This window comes from Scardinius erythrophthalmus, assembly GCF_964197995.2.
Source record: "Scardinius erythrophthalmus genome assembly, chromosome: 3".
Taxonomy (NCBI): domain Eukaryota; kingdom Metazoa; phylum Chordata; class Actinopteri; order Cypriniformes; family Leuciscidae; genus Scardinius; species Scardinius erythrophthalmus.
In genome coordinates, this window is record NC_138223.1 from 10,046,237 (window position 1) to 10,072,188 (window position 25,952).

The 25,952-nt window shown below is 37.5% G+C and overlaps 2 protein-coding genes across 2 annotated transcripts in view; both read right to left on the bottom strand.

The window, feature by feature from the left end:
• Nucleotides 1-821: 821 nt before the first annotated feature.
• On the bottom strand, nucleotides 822-2,159 carry LOC308689034 (QRFP-like peptide receptor; the record flags this gene model as incomplete). The annotated part of the gene is made up of 1 exon (XM_081362585.1): nucleotides 822-2,159. The coding sequence occupies one exon, from the start codon at nucleotides 2,157-2,159 to the stop codon at nucleotides 822-824; it is 1,338 nt and encodes a 445-aa protein (XP_081218711.1).
• Nucleotides 2,160-7,323: 5,164 nt separating this feature from the next.
• ttyh3b (tweety family member 3b) overlaps nucleotides 7,324-25,952 on the bottom strand; it is a 34,122-nt gene continuing 15,493 nt past the window's right edge. The window contains exons 4-15 of the mRNA XM_081361305.1: nucleotides 24,648-24,759; nucleotides 22,347-22,567; nucleotides 21,883-21,978; nucleotides 20,023-20,095; nucleotides 19,230-19,305; nucleotides 17,943-17,998; nucleotides 17,763-17,855; nucleotides 17,548-17,640; nucleotides 16,491-16,627; nucleotides 14,297-14,476; nucleotides 12,898-12,973; nucleotides 7,324-10,121 (exon numbers count right to left, since the gene is read on the bottom strand). Coding sequence (XP_081217431.1) covers nucleotides 9,948-10,121; nucleotides 12,898-12,973; nucleotides 14,297-14,476; nucleotides 16,491-16,627; nucleotides 17,548-17,640; nucleotides 17,763-17,855; nucleotides 17,943-17,998; nucleotides 19,230-19,305; nucleotides 20,023-20,095; nucleotides 21,883-21,978; nucleotides 22,347-22,567; nucleotides 24,648-24,759 — 1,387 coding nt within the window. The 3' untranslated portion in view covers nucleotides 7,324-9,947. The remainder of the gene's footprint in view (nucleotides 10,122-12,897; nucleotides 12,974-14,296; nucleotides 14,477-16,490; nucleotides 16,628-17,547; nucleotides 17,641-17,762; nucleotides 17,856-17,942; nucleotides 17,999-19,229; nucleotides 19,306-20,022; nucleotides 20,096-21,882; nucleotides 21,979-22,346; nucleotides 22,568-24,647; nucleotides 24,760-25,952) is intronic.

Genomic DNA, 25,952 nt, shown 5'->3' on the forward strand with positions numbered 1-25,952 from the left:
AGAGAGGCACGGGCGCGATCGAACAGTGGAAACATAAAAATAAATACTCCGTCATTTTATTCATACAGGACATCATTAAAACTGCAAAGTGTTGTAAGAGTAACTTACTTAAACTACTTATTGATAACTGATATGCTAAGTTAGCTCGCTAGCTTTACTTACAGCAGACATATGTATACTTATTAACGTTAATCTTCGAGGCATTTAGCTGTGAGTGAGGTCTCCCACACTGCTTAATCCATTGTCGGCATATTTCCGCTTGGGTCTTGGGCTTTGGAAAGACAAAGAAAAAACGACCCCTCCCTCTAAACTTTTGGGGTACCTGGTGTCAGACTTGCAGGTGCCATAGGCGCATCGTTTCACCATCTTGCTCAAATCGCAATGTTTGACGGAGGTCCTTCTCCTTAGTTACAGTTGCTGAGCTAGGATTGGATGAGGACCGTTTGAGGGCGGGGTTTTGCAAACGGTCAATTGCGACTTTATATCTTGCAATTCTGACGTCATAACTCACAATTGTGACTTTATATCAAGCATTTCAGAGATAAAAACTCAGAATTGCGAGATAAAAAGTCGCAATTATCTTTTATAATGTTTTATTCTGTGGCAGAAACAAGCTTCCATAGGAGTCAGCCAAACCAGTATGACTTTGTTTTTTTTCTGTGGAATCCAAAATCATTTTTTTGTCCATACAATGAAAGTCAATGGGGTCCAAGGCTGTTTGAAAAAGAAAGAAACTCAAAGAGGTTTGGAATGAAGCGTTTATAGAAGCACAAAGCACAACACATCTGAGAGCGAATGTCCACAGCGGTGCATCAGGCCTGCTATGTATCCAGTGCAATCGCCTCGCTCATTCCTAAGTGGTAAGGTAAGCTCACAGACTCACACGTGCGAGATTGAGTCCACCACATCGACAGATTCAGATTTCCATTATCCTCTCCACAGGAGTTGGTTGTGTTGAGAGCGGCGCTCCCTGGAGATTTGTCTTGATTCTGCAGGTTGAATATTTTTGGGAGGGAGGCCAGAGCCAGCGCCGAGGCTGGGGACGGGCCACAGAGGCGCAAACGCAAAGCCTTGGCTGAGCGGTGGAGGTCACCAATGAAGCAGTAGCAAAATGGGTTGAGAGAAGAGTTGGTGAGGCCTAACCACTGTGCAAAGGGCCTGGTCTGTAGGAGCCAGTCCGGTGGATGCCGCAGCTCACGGTCCAGCCAAATATCAGTCACGTACATAGGCAACCATGACAGAGCAAAGAGCAGCACCAAAGCTGCGACCATACGTGCGATCTGCTTGCGCCCCTGCAACCTCGTCTCATGAAGCGCCTGAGAACGGGGGTCCAGCTCTGTGAACTGACCCTCGGTGCCAGTGCTGCGCAGCCGGCGACACGTGAGGAAGGCTAGAGTCAGATTGAACGCAACAGGTAGGCAGTAGAGTGCGCTGAACAGCAGGACGTTGTACGCCTGTCGCAAGCGTGGCTGAGGCCACACCTCTCCACAGACGGGCAGCACGATGGCCAGCCCTTCGATCAAAGCTACTTCATCACGCCTGGTGACTATTGCAACGGGCATGCAGATCACTGAGGAGACGAGCCACACGATTGTGACGGAGGCGAGGATGCGTCGACGAGTGAAGTAGGCTCGGGATTGCAGCGGCGAGTGAACAGCATAGTAGCGGCTGATGCTGATGACAGTGATGCTCAGGACGCTGGCCGAAACTGACACCGCTTGCGTGAATGGCACCGCGCGGCACAGAAAGTCCCCGTACACCCATGGTGTGTAGATGCGGTGGCCCAGGGTGACAGGCATGCACACGCAAACAACTGCTAGATCGCACACCGCTAGGTTTATCAGCAGGCAGCGGGTGGCGCTCGCACCCGACAGACGCATGCTTCCATGCTGGCCGAGTAGGACTTTGAGGGACATGACATTTCCTAAGAAACCCACAAGGAAGGAAATAGAGTAAAGGACAGTCAATATAATGGTGCCAGGCTCTCGGATGGTGAGGAACAGCTGCCATTCTAAAGCAGCATTATCCTGGAAGAAGAAGGAGCTGTTGAAGAAGCTGGCTGGAGTCGACCTGCTCTTGTTTTGAGGTTCACGTTGAAGGTCCAATGCCCTGGGAAGGGCGTAGAACTGGGTTGGTGTCTGATCTGGGGTCAGATTCATAGTGGTTTTCCCGTGATGTTGAGTGGGTCAACTATGACAGAACTACGTCATGACTAAACTACATGTTAACAATTTACTTTTCAGGTACTAACGTTTCCATTCATGCCCAAAAAAGCTTGAAGGCCATGACAGAAAAAAGCAGATGATGTGAAATCCATTCTTTCCTTTTGTCGTTTCACTAACTCAAAGACAATGCATCTCTTCTTCCACACAGTACTGACTACACAATTCACTTTTACCTCCCCAGACAATATAGAGGGCAACAAAAGCAAATAAGATCCTCTTCTTTATCTAATATGTATACCTCGTCTTCATTTCTTTGTTTTCTTCCTTCACATCTTGAGGTCATCTGTTTCTTCATGTATGACCTGAAAAAGGACAGAGACAGTTACACACATAGATGTACACGCCACGGACATACACGTTTATTCACATACCCCTTAAAGAATGTAGAAAAGCCACAAACACGAACAAGTAAAAGCTTTCCAAATCCTTTGATTAATTCATGCTTTCAGCCTCACGCTGCATAGTGTGTATAAGGGAAGCTGAGATTCCCATATTAAATATAAGTGCAAACAGCAGTAAATAAGACAGAAAGGTTTTTACTTTGTGTAAATCAATAGCTTTATTTTCCCCAATTCATCTGTCAAACTTATTTGCAGTCATGCTGATGTAAAATCATGAATGGTGTTGCAAATGTTTTAATCCATTCATAAGAACTCTTGTACTTATTGGTTACCAAATATTTGTTTATTTTATGAATATAAAATAACATAAAACATAATAATTTATAATAATATACATGCCGATGAAGGTAAATCATTTAAGATTAAAAAGCAGAAATACACGATTCATAAGTAGCCTGATTTATTAAAACACTATGCCCTCCATATAAATATTATTGCTATCAATAATAATTGTAGATAAAATATGTAATATATATATAATACATTAAAGTGACGAAACATATTCAGCAGTCGACACAGAACACAGTTCATTTTACACACTGATGAATTTGGAAATGGAAAGCCAAGGCTACTTACTCAAACGATCATAACGCTCGGGTGTATCTTCCAATAGGTCAAAAGTTAATAAATGCCCTCCAGGTAAAGATCAACGAACATTTTCCAACAGACTTCCATTAAATCCAGCGCGGTGAGGCGTCAGTTACCTGTTCACGACCTCTGGTAAAGGAGAAGAAGTGGGTTATCGGTTGAGGTTCGAGGCAAGCTGAAGCTTTGTCTATAACTGTATTCGATCGCTGCACACATGCGCCCCCTCGCGGCAGCATGAAGACACTGACACAACCCCCGGTCACCAGCTGTGCTTTCCTCCTGAGGCAAGAAAAGCACGTCCAGATGCTTAAGATAGCAGAATCATTTAAATATTTAAGTTGTAAAGTGATGGAATGTAGTAAATAGAATGAAATTAATAATAGAAGCCCACCCCAGTCATTTTCTGCTCTACCATAAAAAATTTAACTCTCATTAGACTTTACTGAAATACATCAGTCTGGACACCATGATTAAATATATATATATATATATATATATATATATATATATATATATATATATATATATATATATATATATATATATATATATATATATATATACTTCCTTAAATTGCAATTGAAAAAAAAAAAATTATTTTCATCATTACACATAAAAACTAATATTGCATGTTGCATACAATTGCATGTTGCAAAATGTTAAGGGGCCAAAAAAGAAGAATTTCTTTATGCAATAATAGCCTATGATTGAGAGACAAACCAAGCTTACATACTGTAGATCTGCACCCGTTCATCCCTTAATTAACTCACTCTCTGTTCTGGACGACAATGTTACTTTCACCTGTCAGCACATTTCATGTGATATTTCTCCTTTTTCTGAATTCATTATACTGAAGAGTTTCCATTTTCTGGCACACCATCTGTGCAGAATTTCTGTGCTCCGTCTGTGCCTACTGCAATTACCCTGGGCCATTATTCATATAACCCCTGTGATACAGATGCAATCACAATACACCATATCATAATTTAACCCTTGTGCACCAATTTGAAAAAGGTCCTTAGAGGACAAAAATGTCAACCAAAAAAAAAACTGTCATAAAAATTTTAACCTTTGGAGCACTAAAGTTTGGTCTCATTTAAAAAAATTATAGCTTCCTAATTTATCCAATGCAGAAGCAGAAAACATGAATAAAGTGATTTGCTTTGTAGGCTAAATCTGAGAAAAAGGCACCATCTGGTAAAAAATAGTAAACATGTTTATTTTGAAGCCTTGCCAACAGAATGAAAGCCTATTAACAAAGACTGTATCATGGGATTAAAAATTGCAGTTTTAATGGGTTTCAATCGGGACATTTTTGTTCTTAAGATCCAAAGTGTAACTGTTTTGTGTACCTATAGTGTAAAATAGATTTATTAAAGGAAATAGGGGTGATATAGTAAAATTCCAATAAAAATACACACTTGTGCCAAAAGTTATGCAGTTGGCATTAGCAAAAATGTCCATAAATGTCCTTATAAGGACGCACTAAACAACCAAGACTCGAATAACATCCTTGTAGCCTCTACAACAGACTAACAAAAGTTCAAACAAATTTGGTCTCCTAGCCCTTTTATATAGGCCTATATGAAAATGATTTAACCTATATATATATATATATATATATATATATATATATATATATATATATACATATACACATACACATACACTCACCTAAAGGATTATTAGGAACACCATACTAATGTGTTTGACCCCCTTTCGCCTTCAGAACTGCTTTAATTCTACATGGCATTGATTCAACAAGGTGCTGAAAGCATTCTTTAGAAATGTTGGCCCATATTGATAGGATAGCATCTTGCAGTTGATGGAGATTTGTGGGATGCACATCCAGGGCACGACATACATCCCACATCCCAAAGATGCTCTATTGGGTTGAGATCTGGTGACTGTGGGGGCCATTTTAGTACAGTGAACTCATTGTCATGTTCAAGAAACCAATTTGAAATGATTCGAGCTTTGTGACATGGTGCATTATCCTGCTGGAAGTAGCCATCGGAGGATGGGTACATGGTGGTCATAAAGGGATGGACATGGTCAGAAACAATGCTCAGGTAGGCCGTGGCATTTAAACGATGCCCAATTGGCACTAAGGGGCCTAAAGTGTGCCAAGAAAACATCCCCCACACCATTACACCACCACCACCAGCCTGCACAGTGGTAACAAGGCATGATGGATCCATGTTCTCATTCTGTTTACGCCAAATTCTGACTCTACCATCTGAATGTCTCAACAGAAATCGAGACTCATCAGACCAGGCAACATTTTTCCAGTCTTCAACTGTCCAATTTTGGTGAGCTCGGGCAAATTGTAGCCTCTTTTTCCTATTTGTAGTGGAGATGAGTGGTACCCGGTGGGGTCTTCTGCTGTTGTAGCCCATCCGCCTCAAGGCTGTGCGTGTTGTGGCTTCACAAATGCTTTGCTGCATACCTCGGTTGTAACGAGTGGTTATTTCAGTCAAAGTTGCTCTTCTATCAGCTTGAATCAGTCGGCCCATTCTCATCTCACCTCTAGCATCAACAAGGCATTTTCGCCCACAGGACTGCCGCATACTGGATGTTTTTCCCTTTTTTACACCATTCTTTGTAAACCCTAGAAATGGTTGTGCGTGAAAATCCCAGTAACTGAGCAGATTGTGAAATACTCAGACCGGCCCGTCTGGCACCAACAACCATGCCACGCTCAAAATTGAATCACCTTAAAATCACCTTTCTTTCCCATTCTGACATTCAGTTTGGAGTTCAGGAGATTGTCTTGACCAAGACCACACCCCTAAATGCATTGAAGCAACTGCCATGTGATTGGTTGATTAGATAATTGCATTAATGAGAAATTGAACAGGTGTTCCTAATAATCCTTTAGGTGAGTGTATATATATATATATATATATATATAAACCAATTTAAAATGTAGGGCCGAGGGGGCGGGACACTTCAGATTCTAGAGAGCATTTTGATTGGACAGAAAATCTGATGAGAAGCTGAAGTGCAGAGTGCTCAAAATTGAATGCTTATCTTCCAAATGCGAATTTTGTGATTGTTTTGTAGCAAACTAGCTTATAAATAACAGTTAGGCTAACATATTCATACTAAGAGCCAAAAAAGTTACATTTTGTTTTCATGGGGACTTTAAAGCGGACAAAACTGCCGCGCGCGTTAAACTGATCAACTCACCAACACAATTTCAAATGAATTAAAGAGATTTTTTTTGTTGTTGATTTTTTTTTTTTTTTTTTTTTATAATTAAATAATTTTTAAACACAGGTTCTGTAACATTACCTGAAAATAACCTAGAAGTCTTTTTTTTTTTTTTTTTTTATTAAAATTAGGCTGCGTATCGACCAGTTGGAGCAATATTAAAAATGCGTCTCTCCAACGATCTAATCCTGGTGCCAGAAAACGTGTGCGAAAATTAGACGTGACAACGGAACTGAATACAGATAAGTATGGAACAGATATGTATTACAGACTTGTTTTCATTCACAAAAATATAAATAGGCCTATATTTGGTTGCAACTTTTGTTGCTTGTAAACCGAACTCCCCATTGTGGTAGGTAGGCTAAGCTATATGAAAAAGAGCAGCCTAGGCCCTGGAAATTCTGGAATCCTGGAAACGACATGATTAAAAAAAATGAACGACAATATAAAAAAATATTTTTCGTTTTGTGCGAAACATCCCTTTAATACTAAAACAATGTCTAGGCTACAAGCAATATCAATGTAGCCTACTTTAGTGTCTAGCGCATGTTATAATAATGGCTTTGGATAGCATCCCAGGAACAACACACAAGTTTAAACTACTTTTTTATATGGCATTTAAACATATAGCAGTTTATTAACAGCCCAACTGCATTTTTTTTGTTGTTCTACTACAACATTATCTATTTTTAAATGTACACCTGCTCACATACTTCATGCAGTTTTCAAACAAACAAGTGTACAAATTCTCTATTCAAGTACTTTGGCATTCGTTCATAGCTTATCTTTCCATTTTAAGCATCAAAATTCCAGGGCCAAGATTTTTTTAAGAGCATACTTTGATAAATGCATACCTCGATACTGTCTTCAGGCACTGATGCTCAACACCCTGCACCAGATAAGTTCATTTTAATATATTATTAAAACATTAAATCCAGGCTCAGAAAATCAATTTTCCTGACATGTACAACATCTTAAATCACAAATGAAAAACAAAAACAAAAAAAAAAACCATGAAAAATCCATAAGAATTGTTATCAAAACATCAATTTATGACAAATCATTATTCACATTTAGAAAGGAGTGAGTAGGCTCATTTGTTATGGTCTATACAATTGAAAGCTGACAATACGCTAGGAAAAAAATGTGTACATTTACAGAAAGAAAGGTTACTGTATGAAAATGTTAAGAAAGGCAGAATATTTCTTCCTAATATTTCCTTCAGTCATGCAACTGCATCATATGGTACAGAATCATAGATCTGAACATTTGGATTGTCTCTATATAATGGTTAGTGGTTGAATACATGTAAATACTGTAAAAAGACTCACATATTTCAGAGCAATTTTACACTGTCTATTGAGTGGTAAGGTGCATTTTTATCCACTATGACTTTTTCTGTAATATTCTGTGTTTATGTGAAACATTTAGTGTTGCTTTTTGTGCATGAGTGTTTTTCTAGGATCGTAACCGTGGTTGCCTGACACTACATGGTCAAAGCATATCTGTGCATGAGTTTTAAGGGTTAGGGATACAAGCCCTTTCCTGTTTGCATCCAAACACAGCATCCACTTTTGTTACACAAAAAGATTATTCAAACAACACGCAACCTCAATAGACTGAGGGTGTCACAAAGTCAGAAAAGATACAGCATTATAGCATTTTCCAGTTTGAAATGACATTTCTACCTGCTAATGTAATTTATGATATTTATTCAAATCAAAAGAATCCATAAACACCTACGTTCAAGAATCGCGATGTCTCGAGAGTGGCATTGAATGCCACATTTTACGCATGATAACATTAGCGGTTGATTGGCGTCATGACAAAACACTTATTAAAGCGTTATGACACCGGATGCAAGTAAATGAAACCAACAATACTGCACTTGGTAAAGACAGCTAGGTTATCTTACACTACATCCACACAAGTCTTACTTAGTGACTGCATGACAAGGAGGAACTTTCCTCAGTTTCATTGTCCCATCAGTTTTTTTTTTTTTCCTATCCATTTTTTTTTTTTTTATATCTTTATCCTGTAGTGGAAAGGAGGCGAAACCACAAAAGTCCTGTTGGTGGCACACGTCCAGTGTCCATATTGCAGATTCATCAACACCATAGAGAAGTGTTTCCCCATTGATGTAAAACAGAAATAAAGAAAAAGGCTGACCATGGTGAAAATCAAATCTGATTCACTACGAAACAAAAGACAAAGAAAAATCTCCTAAAGAATGTAAAGCCTGGACAACTAAGAAAAAAAAAAAAAAAAGATTTACATGTGGGGCAGTGGGGAGGCATTTCTCTTTTTGTCCAAGTATCCCTTCTTCTCCTTTTCCACTGAGCAAATTTTCCTCCATTAGAAATATTCACATTTAAAGTGTGCACATACACACAAGCACCCACAAGTGTATTCACAAATTCAAGTGAAATGTCTACAAAACATGTACTATTATTTCATCACAGAGTCCATTGACAATTTTTTTTACAGGTATTCTTCACTGCAGCTTTAAGCCACGGCAAACGTTGCACTGCACTGTTACACAGAAGATTAGTGCACCGAGTTTGTAGTGTTGATCATTTAGACATTTTTAAGTACAAAAACACTTACTATTTACAAAGAGCAAAGCTCGCGAGTTGTGCCGAGTTAAAGCACACTCACTAATGCACAAGGCAAACATGCCACGCACGCAAACACACTGTTAGTGTGCTGTGCAATTGTTTCCCTTCTAGAATAAGATACTGAATGTGCATAATGGCTCAAAGGCTTGATGGCTGTCAATTCACTGTAGAACACCATAGATTACACTGTACTGTAAATACAAAGAATGGCCTTCAATGACAGAAACATTTGTTAATCCACAGAGTCACAAGTATGCAGTGAACTCATGAACATTTGTAAACATCTCCGTTTACATTAAATTGCAATGATGGATACCTTGGATTGTGGCTGTACTAGTAGAACACCGCCATATTGTCAGGAACTGCAGAGAAAGCGCAAAAGCTGCATCGTTAAAACCTTGTTAAACTATATCGACAAGTGTAATTTTGCAAAATACTTAAAAATAGAACTCCATCATAAAATCAGATGTCATATAGTGACATTTCTTGCACAGCACGGCAAGACTCTTAAAAATGACAGTGGTGTAAACCATTATCTTGCTGTGGTAATGTGGTCCTGCAGTCCTTGCCAATATGGCTGCCCTGAGAGACTCTCTGTGAGGGTATTATGGGAGTTACTGTGCAGACAACTGAGAGGAGTCCTCCAGAAGAGGGCAGTGTAGTTGCTGTGATGCATTGTGTGCGATTAGAGGAGTAAAAACTGGCAGTTTTAACAAAAGTTTGGTTGAATGGAGTCTTTAAAAAGCCAGAGTATATAAGCATGGATGGCTGATTCCAATCGGATAAAGACGTTAGGGTGAATTTCTTTACTAGCAAATGTCTGAACATCGAGGTGGAGACAAACTTTGTACTGGCGGACTTGACAGGTAGATGAATATTGGTTACGCATTTGAGGATGGTTAATGGATGGCGGAGTGGGGTCGGTGGATAGCTGAATTTGGTCGGCTATTGGGAGCCGAGCGGCTGATCAAGTCTGGTCGCATGTTGGGCTCCAGACCGTTCTGGGATTCTGATGGCCTGGACTGGTCTGGATGGCTGGTTGCCAGATATTTGGCCCTCATGCTTGAGGTGTACTGCAAAACAGGGTGAGAAAACAAGGAAAAGGGGAGGGAAAACACCATCACATCATTCTGAAGAAGTTTTTTTTCTTTTTTACAGTACATTACAAAACTTTTTTTTCAGAATATGGTTCATAAAATTATTTAGTCAAAGTAAGGAAAAGTTACAGCGTCTACATGGCCATTAGGACAGAGTATAGCCATAGCGTCTTACAAACATGAAGCACATATAAATATGAACCTCATTCTGTCGCTCTCGCTAACTCACTCACAGACAAACTGACAGTCATTTGGACAGCCTGATGGGTTTTTAAAGCCAAAAGTTACTGTGATGATGCACATTAACATTAAGTGCTAAGGTACTTTTCTCCTCGAGATCGGCTTTTGAGTGCAAATTCCTTTAAAAAGAGTGCAAATAATGTGAAAATCAATAGAAAAGAAGAAATTGACACTAACAAATAGGAAAAGAAAACGGCAGTGAATGAGAATGACACATAGATACAGAAAATGCAGCTATATGTGGGGGAATATTAACAACTGGGGTGATAATGTGAGACAGTTTACAAAACAGACATGCATGAGGTATGTTTTTCAGATGGGTAAAAGAGACAAAATTCATGCATATTTTGAATCATAAAATCCAGAGAAGGAGAGACTATTCCATTATATATCGGCTATTCCAATTCCAGCATGAACAGGCACCAAAAAGCAGCATCCTGGACCATGACATTATTGAGAATAAGATTACATCCTTTCAAAGAAACATGGTTTCTTGGGTGGTCTCTCCAGTCTGGAGTTTGAATACGCATGCGTCACGTCCAGGGCCCATGAACACAGATTCAAAAGGAAAAAAAAACACCTAGAAAGTAAAACGGAGTGAGCGCGACGCTTAGAAGTCGGAGTGTTCTTGTTTTCTGAACTCTTAACTAATAGGAGGATGAAGGATGCCCTTGCATGCCAAGTCTGGTTAAAAGAGCTGCGCTGTTACTTCAAAAAGAGTACCATGCTCCCCTATTCACCGCACTTGAACCAAGAGAGGCATTCTCTAGTCTCTTCATTGATTATACATGCAATCATGCAAACTCCAGGATTCTGAAAAGCATTGCAAAACCCACTTCCACTCAATGAGGGGCCTTGACTTGAAAATAATAAGAAAAATTTATGCCGTCTCAGAATATGCCCTAAAGGAATGGTTTACCCAAAAATGCATAATCTATTACTATTTATTCCAAACCCATACAATGTTCTTCCAAAGAACACAAAAGGAGAAAGTTAGCAAAATGTTCATGCAGCCCTTTTTTCATACAATGTATGTGAATGGAAATGGACCAAAAAAAAAAAAAAAGACAAAAAGGCACCATAGAAATACCCTAAAAGTAGACTATACAAACCATGCATTATATTCCAAGTCTTCAGAAGCCATTCAAAAGCTTTGTGTGAGGAACAGACTGAAACGGAAGTTATTTGCAGAAAAGCTTCCCTAGTATTATTAAAAATACTCCTTTTTCACAGCACCGATACACTGGTACCTCGCACTGGTACACACTCGCTCTCCTCTTGGATTTTTGTGGGCATGATTATAGAATTTCATACTTTCAAGCAGATTTGCAATGAGAAGCGTTTGTAAACGATCTGCATTTGTGAAGTAAAATAATTATAATATACTAAATATAAAGTGTTTTTTTTTTTTACAGTTAAGTTGTATTACAATATATTTCCGCCATACTACTACTACTACTACTACTACTACTACTAATAATAATAATAATAATAATAATTCCCCAAGGTATTGAATATCAATATTTTTCAAGGTATCTAAAAATGACAATTTAGGTCTGTTCCTCACATAAAGGCCCGTTCACACCAAGTACGATAACTTTTAAGATAACGATAAAGATAACTATATATGCGTCCACACCAACGACCGATAACGGTCTTTTTATTCTAAGCACACACGCGCCCGCGCTGCGGTTTCAAAGTAGCGAAAATGGATGACCTGCTAGAATGGATTCTGATTGGCTGTCAGTGTTTTATCGTTTGACAGCTGGAAAAAAATCGTTCTGAAAGTGATCCCAACGATATCGTTCCTTATATCTTTATCGTTATAGTTGTGGTGTGAACTCTGTTATTCTTTAATATGGAGAACGATTTTTAGAATTATATCTTTATCGTTATCTTTATAGTTATCGTCCTTGATGTGAACGGGCCTTAAGAGTACACTGGTTGTATAAATAGCTTTTACAGTGCTTTTTTGTCATATTTGGACCACATCATTTCCATTGGCATTTTCATTTATTGTATGGAAAAGAGAACCTATCAATCAAATTCAAAGGAAGAAAATAGGCAAATGATGACAGAAATTTGGCTTGTGCCATCTCACCTTGTTCTTTGTGAGGACTTTTTGTGGCGATTATTCAGACGACTTGTAATTAGTGTCGCATACAGGCTGCCAAAATGACCTTCCAGACTCTTTTTATGTATGTGTTTGAGTTGACAGTGTTCATCAATATACTTTAACTATGCTAAAATCGAAGTTTGACAGTTGTCAAAGCTGGTAATTACATACTTATCAGTAAGAAACAGGCATAAATACTACCACTGTAACATCCTGTTTTCTGGATTATCTAAGCAACTTAGGGCAACTACAAATCAGTTATGTCAATAATGGGGCAGGGTTGCAGGAATATCCATGCTATCTAATAAAAGAGTAACTGAATGTGTGACAGTACGCTAAAAAGCGACTGTACATCTACAGACATGTGTGTTTGTGTAAATGTGCTTGTGCACTTACTGACGGCGGGGGGGATTCTCTGCCAATGAGTGGCGTGTTCTCGCACCGAGGGGCCTGAAAGTTAGCATTCTGGCTCCTGCGTCACAAACGAGACACCAGTTACTCTGACTCCCTCTTCATGGGAGGGATTTCCACACCGCGATGCACTAAACTTAAAGCTTTGAACTGCAGGGTAGGAGTAATGCGCAAAGCCATTGAGTGATACCACTACGCACTATATTAAGTCAAATCCACTATATATATAGAGGTACATTATAGATATCGCTTAGGATGAGTGACACATCATCTATATTTACAGAGTAAAACTAATTGCACAAGCTGAATTATCTACTTTAGGGCTGCACGATATATTGTATTAGCATCGATATTGAGATGTATCCGTATGTAAAGTATAGGGATCGTAGTTGATCCATACGGACCAGGCATGTGATTCTCGGATTTATTGCGAAGTTTAACCATCATAGAGCACAGGTTTATTATGTACACTTGTTTTAGGTCCTATGAGTTTAAACATTTAAGCTATTTTAAACCATTCGAGTGCAAGAAGATGCGAAAGAGAACTCAATTTGATTGTTTTCTGAGCTGCGCACACTTGAACACCGAATTTAGTTCTCTTTCACGTCTATTTGTGCTTGAGCCCGTCTCGCTGAGTATCCTCGTAAATAGTCACTTATGGCTTACGTGAACATGAAACAACTGAGAAAGAAAACAGATGCGCATCATTATATTGGATCTGTGCATTCCATCTTAAAGTGACAGCAGCCTAATATACCCGATGAGTCATTAATGTTAATTAAACAACAAAATACAAAAATAATATTATATTTAATTTATACAGTGAAGACTAAGCAGTTTTATTTGACATTTCTGTGCCTGAATACTGTTAGACTTACCTAAAAAACAAAGCACTGTTTATTTAATTTGTATCTTTGTTCTATTATATTTATCTATGCTTGTAATTGGTTTATTATATTCTATGCAGATTCACTGCCCTACAAAATCATCCCAATCGTTCTAGAATTATTAATTCTATCCAAATAGAGCTATTCAAGTCATCTGGTGAAATAGTTGTCATGTCGCGCAATATATACCACAGAAAAACTAAATATCGCAATGTCGTTTTTTTCCAATATGGTGCAGCCCTAATCTGCTTATAATTCCCATGCCATAATATGTTTGTTTCTACACGCAGTTTACAGTTCTATATTTATAATAACTTAAAATCAAGAAGTAAAACCCATGCAGTATTAACAACTGAAATCTGAAAACCTATGGTAAATACAGCAAAGCCCATGCAGTTATCTATGCTTGCGAACCTAGACTACAGGACCTGTAATACCGGTACGGTCCTTCAGATCCAGCCCATGCATTAGGATGAGTTTAGCGTGGCTACACTCACATGTACTCAGTGACTGGTGCGTTGCTGACAGTGTGTGCCGCAGCGGGGAGACTAGCCTCGCTGCCGTAGGTGCTGCTGCCACAGCTGTACAGGCTGGGCATGTGCACGCGGTACAGGTTATCGTGCGGTGCTCGCGGCCCGAGTGTGGCCGTAGTCTCATCGCCATCCTCCTCCTCAGACCTTCAGACAAATTAGCACAGGTCAAACACGTGCCCCTGGGTCGGAGGGGAGGGCAGGGCAAGGCAAAAGTCTCTCCTCTCACTAGACTTGGTGAAGACAACTTTAAAACCAGTTTTCACGCCAAATGCTTTAGGTTTTTTTCCCAGTTTCATCTCTGTCGGTTAACATGACGAAAGGGAAAGTTCCATTGAGAGTGAATTTTCATGACTATGAGGGAATATATATATAGGCCTATTTTTTGGAGAGAAAAAAAAACCCAACTTACTCAAGCTAGAGTCACTGCATGTTTTATACGAATTATATGCATTCAGATTTGATTTAAATTTTAATCTTATTCAACTCCACACTTACAGTGAGTAGAACAAATAAAATCCTCTCAAGACCTTTTAGCCAAGCAATATGCTTTTGGAGATATATTGCATATTTTAGTAATGGCTGTAAATACATATTAAACTTTCAAAATATTCAAATAGAAAACAGTTATTTTAAATTGTAATATTTCACAATATTACTGTTTTTACCTTTTTTTTAATCAAATAAATGCGATTTTGTTCTAAAACATTTTTAAAAGAATGACTGACCCCAAACTTTTGAGTGGTAGTGTACATTATTATATTTTAGATATTATTTATATATATCTAAAAAAAAAATGTTGAATTAAAATAATTTACAATAGCTTTTCAGAGTGGGAAATCTAATGTACATGAAATCTTGATGCTCTCAACTGATTTTTTTTATTCATGATTTTTAATGGCTTACTGAATGTTGTGGTTGAACGAATTAGGAAATGGTTTATCTGCCAACTAATGGAAAAACTAGGCTCATTACACCCATTCCAAACCAATCATAGACATCAGGGCATTTTTAGATTAAATGTAAAACTGGCAGTCAGGATGCTAAAACAAACAAAAAACTTGAGGTCAATTTGGAATAGGGCAGCGTCTCCATTCATTTTTTGTTTGTCTTTGCTTTAATACATGTGCATAGTCAATGTAAAAAATAAATAAGTAAAATAAAAAGTCAAAACAATCCTACAGCCATAGAGAAAGTAAAAGTACTAAAATGATGCTAGTCAGAAGCAATTCAAGAGAACTTAAAACTCACAAAAACTACTGTGGATGTCCATTGCATGTCCAATGGATTGTCCTCAGTAACCACTGAACGTTCTCTCAGTGATTTGAGTCATGCATTAAATCAACAAACACCCACTATGAATCGGATTTGAAACATAACAAAGGGGGGAGGGGAGGAACGCATTTTAAAGGAAAGAAATTAAAAAAAAGGAAAAGTGGATCTGTGAAGGTGTAGATTTGGATGCCACTTTGGTCAACATATCTTTTGTTCGTGTAACTCTTAACAGACCTTTTCCAAACCACCTTGCCGAGTGTGTAATCTAGACAAATGAACAGTTTCACATCACCAACATAGTTTGAATGATGATGATACTCTTTACAAATGCACATCAGCCTTGCTTGCAATTTCATAATAGTCCAAAGGGAGGCAACATCTTCCACAGAAATATCAGTCTGCCTTTGCACAGAATTTGAAATAGGGTCTCTTTGTTCTTTCCCTTTGCAGAGAAACACACGCACTGACGCAGACAGATGCTACACCGTGAGTCAAAAAGCAAATACCTCCATCGCCTTATTCAAATTACTCCTTTCAAAATATACTACTATTTTTCTTTCAATTGCAAGCTATATTTAGATAACCCCCTAACCACTACCAAAGCAAGCGTGTCGCTTACACATACTATGGGGCAGTGGGTTTTCCAAATCTATGACACAAAAAGGAATGAAGGACAAGACAACAAAAACTACACACAGTCATGAGAAGATGATTAATATGTGAAAACAGAAGGAGCATGTGTGAAAAAAAGCATTAAACACACGTGACTGGCAGTCAATTCTATGTCCATGAAATGAAGTCCTTGTCTATCTACTGGAGTTGATTTTTAGGTACTTTGCCCTCCTGCACCCCCCCTCCCTCTCTCTTTTGACCCTTGCCCGCTCACCTCTTGCTCTGCCAGGTGTGAGGCACACTGCAAACGATGGAGCTAAACATTAGCGCAGTGACGAATGAGAAAAGGACCAGATAAATGAGACCCTCGACTCCATCGTAACACAGTCCAGTTAGAGCCTGGACATAGTCCTGTGGGACAAAGAAAAAGATGAAGAGTCAAATGAACTTGCTCTTGTTTCAGAAGTCTTTGCACACTGTAAAGGAAGTGGCATAAATGTTTTTGCACAGGATGTACAAACACAATAGTGGGAAGCAATATATGAGTGTTCCTTCAACTTCAGTCCCAGGGGTTGATTTTTATTAAAACTAGCGCTTTTTCTTTTACACTACCATTTAAATATACTGGGGGTATTGGGGCCAGCAAGATTTTTTGAATGGTTTTGAAAAAAGCTCACAAAAGCATTTATTATATCTCTTTTCTTTTTGAATATATTTAAAAAGTAAATGGCAAAGCTGAATTTTCAGCATCATTACTCCAGTCTTCAGTGTCACATGATCCTTCAGAAATCATTCTAATAGGCTGATTTGGTTTTCAAGATTCTTTGATGATTAGAAAGTTTGAAAGAACAGCATTTATTTGAAATGGAATAACAAAATAACTTGTCAAGTTATAAATGTCTTTACTGTCCTTTTTGAACAATTTAATGCATCCTTGCTGGTTAAAAGTATTAATTTCTCTCTCTCGATCCCAAACTTTGGAACGATAGTGTATGTCTTAAACATTTTACCATCATTTATGTTTGTTATTTTTCAAAAAGCATTTTACGTATTGACTTTGCCCCAGACCCATATTTTCATTTTTATGCTATTAAACTTTATTTTTTTAACTAAAAATCACATTTTACTTATGATAATCTAAACAAATAATAGTGAAATAAAAGATATAATAGTGAAACAAATAAATAAAGAAATAAAATTGTGTATCTAAAAAAGTTTTTTTTGTAAAACACAGATAACTTGGGGTCACAGGCAACATTTTAACATTCACAATCATATCATTTTGTATACCGAGATGAGCCATAAAAAAGCTCTACACAAAACACGCGTACCATGTGCAGGCTCCGACAATCGACCAGGGCAGTGAGGTGGTGGAGGCTGACTTCAGTGGAGTTTAACACCGCCTGCATCTCCTCCAGTTTACTCTGATAACCAACCCAGAGAGAGACGAAGAACAAACAGATAAACATCCAGATACGGAGTAAAGCCACGCTCAGTTTTACTCTTAAAGATCCGATTTTTACTCTTTACATCCGCAATCTCACACCTTTGTCTTAGGGAATTCTCTGATAGCTGAACGCAAGAGCTCGGAAACATCATCCTGCATCTCCACAAGAGCTTTATGGCTCCCGGAGAGTTTCTGCAAATCAGAAGAATAATTTACAATAACTCATGAAAGAGAACGAGATAATGTGAAAGAGAACAGAGAGAGAGATTAATTAAGTACCTGCTGAAATGGGTTGGTCTGTCCCATGCTGCACTTCAGATAATACTGCAGGATATCTAACATAGACAGAGCATAATAATAATAAATACATATGAATTCCAATAAATATGATCATTGTTTTGCTCATCAATGATAGGTTTCCGCAACATTCCTCTCAGCAAACAGATAATTCTAGATTAGATATGGAATTATTGTTGAAATAATTCAACAAATAAACAAAAAAACAGACAGCTGATGCAAACTAACAAACCTTGTCAGTAAATCTGTTGGTAGCAGTACATGCGTCTGCCTCTCATGAGTCACTGTGACCCACTAGTTTATTATTTACTAAGCCAGCTGGTTTTTACTGGCAATGCCAACTAGCTTCATTTGTTAGGATATTAAGTTTGTTTTCTGTGTGAATGCGAGTATGAGTGTATGTGAGAGAGATGACTGTAAAGACGCTGGATTGACCTGAACCACATTACTGCAAACAAAACAATATTATGTTTGTGTGCTAGAAAAAGGAGAGAATGAGAGGAGCAGCAGTGGATTGACCTCAGGCAGAGGTTTAATGATTAATTAACCTCAGGATCTAAATCATCACACTCTTAGTAGGAGCAGATGTAAAAATAGAGAATAAATCATGAAAAGTCACAGTAAGAATAACAATACAACAACATCATTTTCACTTTAAAATACGTTTGAGTGAATTTTAATAAATATTGTGTAAACTAACTTTAATTTCGGTAATTTTGCGTATTTATCATTTGCTATTATTACATGATATCAAAATATATTTAAAATAACTCTTTTCTATTTTAATATATTTTAAAATGTAATTTATTCCTGTGATGCAAAGCTGAATTTTCAGCTTGTGAGAACTAATTAGCAAAGACATTCACGTCTGTCCAGGAAAGCCAAGGTCTGAGTGCAGGATACAAAACCTGCTTTGTACATAAACACCCTTTAAGAAAGCCTCCTCTGCATAGCAATGCTTCAGAACATTTAAAGCAATGAATGAATGAGAGCGATTGTCGGCATACACATTTTCTGAGGAGTATTGAGTTCAAGACTTGATACACATCGATATGCACTGAATTATCAGTGCATGATGTAATTAATAAAACACGAGTAAGAAGAAAAAAAATACAGATTAAAATGCATGGCACCATCTGTCTGCATATAATTGTCTACACTGCCTTTTTTTGTGATCTGAGCCTAGTCACAAGCATTTCAATGCCCAGTGAACTCTGTGTAAACTGTGCAAAAGACAAATAAACTGGACTCGAGTCGGGGAGTACATACCTTGGTTGATAACGGCGTTCTCGCGTGTCACTTTGGTGATGTAAGAGTCAGGGGCAACACAAAAATCACTGGCAGTCTAGGGAAGAGAACAAGACATGAAGCACGTCTACACACCCTCAAAGACACAAGTACTCAAATTCAGGTACAAAGACACAAACATTCAAATGTTTATGAACATTTAAATGCCTAACGCCACATACTTGTTTGTTAAGTTATCTATAATTCTCATTTCAAACATACACTACAGTTCAAAAGTTTGGGGGCATTATGATTTTTTAAAGTAATTAATACTTTTATTTAGCAAGTAGGCATTAAATTGATGAAAATTGACTTTTGAACTTTCTATTAATCAAATAATCCTGAAAAAAATGTCTCACTGTATCCACAAACATATTAAGCAGCAAAAACTGTTTCAACATGATTATTAATAAGAAATGTTTCTTGAGCACCAAACCAGCACATTAGAATGATTTCTGAAGGATCATGTGACACTGAAGACTGGCGTAATGGCTGCTGAAAATTATAATAGATTGCATTTGAAAATATATTAGAAATTTGTTATTTTAAATATTAATAAAAAAAAAAAATCAATAAAAACCTTACCGAACCCACACTTTTGAATGGTAGTTTATACACTTATTTTATTACATATAATGCCAATATTTTCCTGAATAATACAATCTCCACATAATTTGGCTCTACTTTATGATTCAAACTCTCTTTAGACTGCTTGAAACAGAAATATCAGCATAAAGGTGAAAAGAATTGAAGATGTTTCTGCTAATTTACGCACCACAGCAACAGAAAACTCCAGCCCAAGTGAAGCCCAGCTGATCACCAGCGTCAGCACACCAAGCAAACAAACACTGAAGGAAAGAAATAGAGAAAGATTATTGATTACGATAGAAAATAATTTGCACTCAGTGTTTACAGTCATACAATAGAAGACTTTGGAAGCTCAGTAGTGTGTTGAAACTCGGGGTTATCGTAAAGGGGCATGACATTTCTGAAACATGTTTGAAGATGCCTGACCAATCACAACACACTGGTCCAGCCGACCAATCAGAGCACCTCGTACTTTTCAGAAGGAGAGGCTTCATAGAGACCGAAACTAAGCGTTAGAGATGCTGCAACAATCTAAAATATATGGAAAATAATGTGTTTCACATTCAAGCGTGAAATCCTATTCTAGTAGACCCCCAAAACAAAATCAAGGGCATGATACGGCTTATTTAAATGCACAAAACTGTACAAAAATGGGTGTTATTTGAGGTATCTTTTAATGCTATTACTGTGAACATAGCCTAAATGCATCTGTGTTATTTATGGATATTTTCTGGTTGGCTTCTTTTTAAACTTGTTTAGGCTCATGGTGAGTAACCCAGTTAGTAAACATCTCTGGGGATTAAAACAACCTCCCACCGACCAAATGTGCTTCTGGATACACATGCACCCTCAAACACTAATATAACCACAAACACACACACATGTACACAACACGCGACAGAAGAGGTGTCTTATTGCAGCAGAAGGAGTGAGAAAGTGAGTCAGAGTGAATCAAGGGGAGATCTTCACCCTCCCTTGTATACTAAATAGATTTTATTTTGCCTGAATCCATCTCTCCACTGACAACTCCCTCTGATTCGTGCTCTCTCTCTCTCTCTCTCTCCATTTCTAAAGGCTTTCGGAGAATGGATCTCAATTTTGCATAGTTACAGGCTAAAAATAGGCATTTTCACACAACGATTTTCAACCTGGAAATTTCCAAACTGAAACTGTAAAGTCAGGTAGTGGATTTTATCCTGAGGCACGTCCTGCAATGCACCAGGATAACAAGAAAGGCCCTTATGATTAATCTTGAAATATCATGTGATCTTGCTCAACATTGATATCCAATTTTCTTTTTTCCTATACTTCAATATTTCTTTGTTTTGATAGTCAAAGTCAGTTACATTTATTTAAGTTCTACTGACACGAGTTCAAATCCGGGTCATTTTCCAATTTCATTTTGCTCTTTGCCCTACATTGTCATGTCACATCTCAAACCGCCCTGCTGAATTCAATAATGCCCACAAACATAATTAAAAAAACAAAGTGTTATTTTAGTAGCATTTATATCCTATTGTAGCATATTTATTAACATTTTTCAACGTTTTCAACTCTTTTTCAGTTTTCAGCTTTAAGTTGTTTCAGTAATTTTGTTACGTGCGTGTGATTTTTATTCGATTTTGTTCTTTCTAAATATTTCTATTTAGCTTTTGTTTATTAACTGAGTTTTCAAAATCATTTTAGTACTTAGAAAAAGAAAATTAGAACTGAAATACTGAACTGAAATTAGTTTAATTTTTTATATTTTATTTTATCTCAGCTTTATTAATAAAAATTATTTTATACAGCGATACTGTAAAAAGTATTAAACATACAACACACATATATTGGGTTAAATAGTATATTTTCATTTTCGGATTTTAAAAAAATCATATTTTTTGGAACTAAATGAAATCAAAAATGATAAAAACCAATGCTATATTTTGACCAAGTCACTTCTTAAAGTTACATAAAAGGTTCATTAGGCATTTTTTGTGATAGATTACATGGGTGGCTATTGTGTGCGATATTAAATAAAACATGTGTTAATCATTTTTGCACTCACCTGATCAAGATGCTTCTAGAGTTGCGTATGAGACCAACCAAAACGAGCAGGCAGATAACAACATCAAAGAGCAGCAGGCCCAGATAACCCAACCACCTACAAAACACACACACACACACACACACACACACACACACACACACACACACACACACACACACACGATCACTTCCAGGTGGCTGGACATTTCTTTATAACTATCCAAAAGTAGGAACAGGTCTGGACTTTATTATTGAATAACTCTATTGTGTACTCTACTTTGTAACGTCTTTGGACATTTAAGTTATTCTTATGCCTGAAAGCCACCAAATTAGATTTTTCTTTTTTTAAAGCAAATCTGCAAACAAATCACACTAGACTACATTTTTGTAAAAACAGGATTTAAGAAACCACCACTCTCTGCTGTAATACCTTTGAAACAAATTTAGACTGAGCAAGATGACTTGACTGGACTTTATAATTACCTGTACCAGTCAAACTGCTCAGTAATGGATGCCAAGTGATCCAAAGAGAGATCCGTAGCGCTCCAGAAAGGCACCTCCACCATCAGATTGATCAGCTCATCCAGCTGACCCTGCAGTTTCTGGACGATGGACAAGTAGTCTGTCTGCTTGGAGTACACCGTCTCCAGCTGCACCAAACCCTCCTGCAGGGTTTCATTCAGACTGCTGCTGCTCTCTGATACCTAAAATACAAACACGCGCACAAAAGGAAATACGTTAGGCTCAATACAACAGATCCATATTTTTTTTCTGCCACCTGAATCAAATAGGTAAACTACAATGATATCATTAGTGACCAGGACCTGGAGAATTTTCTGCCTGGCTGATTACTGTATAAGAAATGTTAAAACAGTTGGTGCCATGGCCATGTGTGCAAGTGCCCCGACATATGGTACGGTTGCACTTCGGCGACCCGAGTTTGAGTCCTGGCTCGAGGTCCTGTCCCGGTCCAATTCCCCTCTCTCATCTTCCGTGATTTCCTGTCTGTCTACCTACTGTCCTATCTAAATAAAAGGCAAAAAAGCCTAAAAATAGCTATGTTCAGAGGGACCAAAATCCCATTTACATACAGTGAAGTTTAATTAGCGCTCATCTGACGTGTGTTTTGGCTGTGTGAGTGTCATTTCGTGCACATGATGTGGATAAGCTACCAGAGGTAAATGTGCCAGCTTTGTGGGTACTAGGGATGGGTTGACAATGTCGATATTGATGTTTTTAATCAATCTTAATTTTGATGAACTTATCTTTTAGGGCATTTTTACACCTGGTTCATTTGGAGCGTTTGTTTCAGAACCTGGTGGTTTTCTCCCTTAGTTTGGTTCATTTATGAACATGGCAATTGCGTTCGGATCCGCACTAAAACAATCACTCCTAGATCGCTACATTCGTATAAGTGATTGCGTGTGTCTGAACAGTTACAGATAAAGCCACAATAAGCTTGCTGAGTGAACTTGTCCAATCATCTTGATGGATGACGCAGAGGAAACTCTGACCAATAAGAGGCCAGTTTTACACTCATGTGACTTGCATAAGCACTTTTCGGTATGCTTTGAGATGTTGCCTTGTGAAATCGATCAGAACCCAGAAGAAAATGCAACATTGTAACAATTTAAGTCCCTGTTTCGGAAACAAAGCAAAGCAAATGATCTTCAGGTCTTACTCTTAGTCTATGCTGTTTTCATTTCATGCATAAATAAATGTCTCATGTAATCCCTCAGTGTTTCAACCAAGGAAAGACAAAGAAATAAAATATCTTGTAAACAATATGTCCCGGCATGCTACATTTGCCTCAGGAAAGTCATTCATTGTCCATAGCTCATTAGTCAGCAGGAAAGAAATAACTCTAGAGAGAAGCATTTTGCTAAATATGCAGTATATTTACATATTCATTTTATTTTTTACTTAACCTATTGCTTTTATTATTTATCGTATGTTTGTTGTTTGAATAAAATCTGACATGAAAACAAGTTATTGCAACCACAGTTTAAATATATTTCAACAACAAATTGTAGTAGAAACATGTCATTATAAAGTTTGTATAAAAATGCATTGTGAGCAATTTAAATGCTTATATACAACTAATTATTCAATTATATCAAATAAACAATTTCTGGTTTGTGGCTAAATGGAAACTATTTCAGTTTCAGTGTTTCAGCAAAAAAATCATTTCAGTGCATAACTAGTCTCAATAATCTCTCTGGTTCTTTAAAGCCCAACTTTGTCCTCTGACGTACTATTGTCCACGTGACGTCATTTTCGTCATCAGGAGGGTCCGCGCACAACAACATACAACAGTGCATAAGCCAGTGACTTGAGCGCTTGAAAACAAAGTCCACTAGATAGTGGTACTCGCCAAACGCATCTGTCTGCGCTCATGACCTTATGAAATAATGAACATTTAACAACCAAGCATGGTGGGGATTGTAGCTGTGGCCATGGAGGTGCAGTGAAGTATTTGGCAAGAGAAGTAGTGTTTATTCAAGTCAAAGTGTTCATCAAAGGGCAATGAACTCTCTAGCAACAGCAGTGGGAATCTCAGTAGAGGCGGCGGTAGATTTTTGGTACAACAAACAGTACTTTAGTATTGGTATGCCATGCAACTATTAATTACGGCTGTAAAATAGAAAACGAAAAGAAAATATGTAAAGAGTGTTAAGCAAAGTGTTTATCACTGGCAACAGAAGGGCATTTAAGTCTCTTTTAAACACTTGGATACAGAAAATTGTCCACAGCTCAGAACAAACAAAATCGTGAATGACTCACCAGTTTGTCGATGCCTGCCACTGTTTGGTTAGCATGGCGCAAAGAATATGTCAGTCGTGTCACGCCATCGCACGTTTCGCCGTTTCCATAGAAACCAACTGCAATGCCAGCACTGCGGGAAAGTCATCAAAATAGGAATTAGCTCATGTGACTGTGACAGACTCTTTTATATAGAATGTAATAACACTCTATCACAAGCAAATGTCTTTATTCTGGAATCTTAAGACTACAAAAAAACTCTTGAAGACCCTGAAAATGACCAGGTTTTGCAGATCTGAACTTGTGGTTTTTGCTTTTATAAAGACATTAAAACACAGAACTATGGGTTTTCCCTAAAATGACCAGCTTGCATCTCTATCTATCTATCTATCTATCTATCTATCTATCTATCTATCTATCTATCTATCTATCTATCTATCTATCTATCTATCTATCTATCTATCTATCTATCTATCTATCTATCTATCTATCTATCTATCTATCTATCTATCTATCGGATAATGTAGAGCGACACGAAGCGGAGGGGTCTTGAATCAGCCTGAAGGGGTTGTATTCGCTATAACAACCGCCTCGCTCTACATTATCCCGCTTATTACATGGCTGCCTACCAAATAAATCAATAATTTGACACAAATTATTGATTTAAAAAGGAGTTTATAAAAACGATTGTATTGCTTCCGCTAAAGAAAATAGTCTGTTCCGTGTTTTTCATGGCAATGGTGTGTTATACTTAGCATACATTAGAATTCAACCAAGCCATGAAATTAATATTAATATATATATATATATATATATATATATATATATATATATATATATATATATATATATATATATATATATATATATATATATATATATATATATATATATATATATATATATATATATATATAAAACACGTTATATATAAAAGCTGATTTTGGACTAACAAGGAAGTTTTGAATTCTGAAACTTACAGGGTGTTATTAAATTACAATGACCTCTTACAAAAGATCAAGGAAATTTTTTCTCTCTTAATTCATGACCCCTTTAACACAACGGAATTAATGTTAGATAATGGCGCATTTATTTAAATTACATTATTCTCAGGGCAGTTTTAGTGTGTAAGAGTGAGGGTTTTATCTGATGCCACGTGCACATTTTCCTGCATGTGTTACTCTTTGTCTCTGTCACTCAAATACAAGAGGATTTAGGCAGGAGAGCTCTTATAAGCTTAAGAGTGTGTGAGACAGAGATATCGAGAGAGAGGTCAAGCTGTCATTCTTTGTTAAGGTCAGGAGTCACGTGGCTCAACTAGGCTTT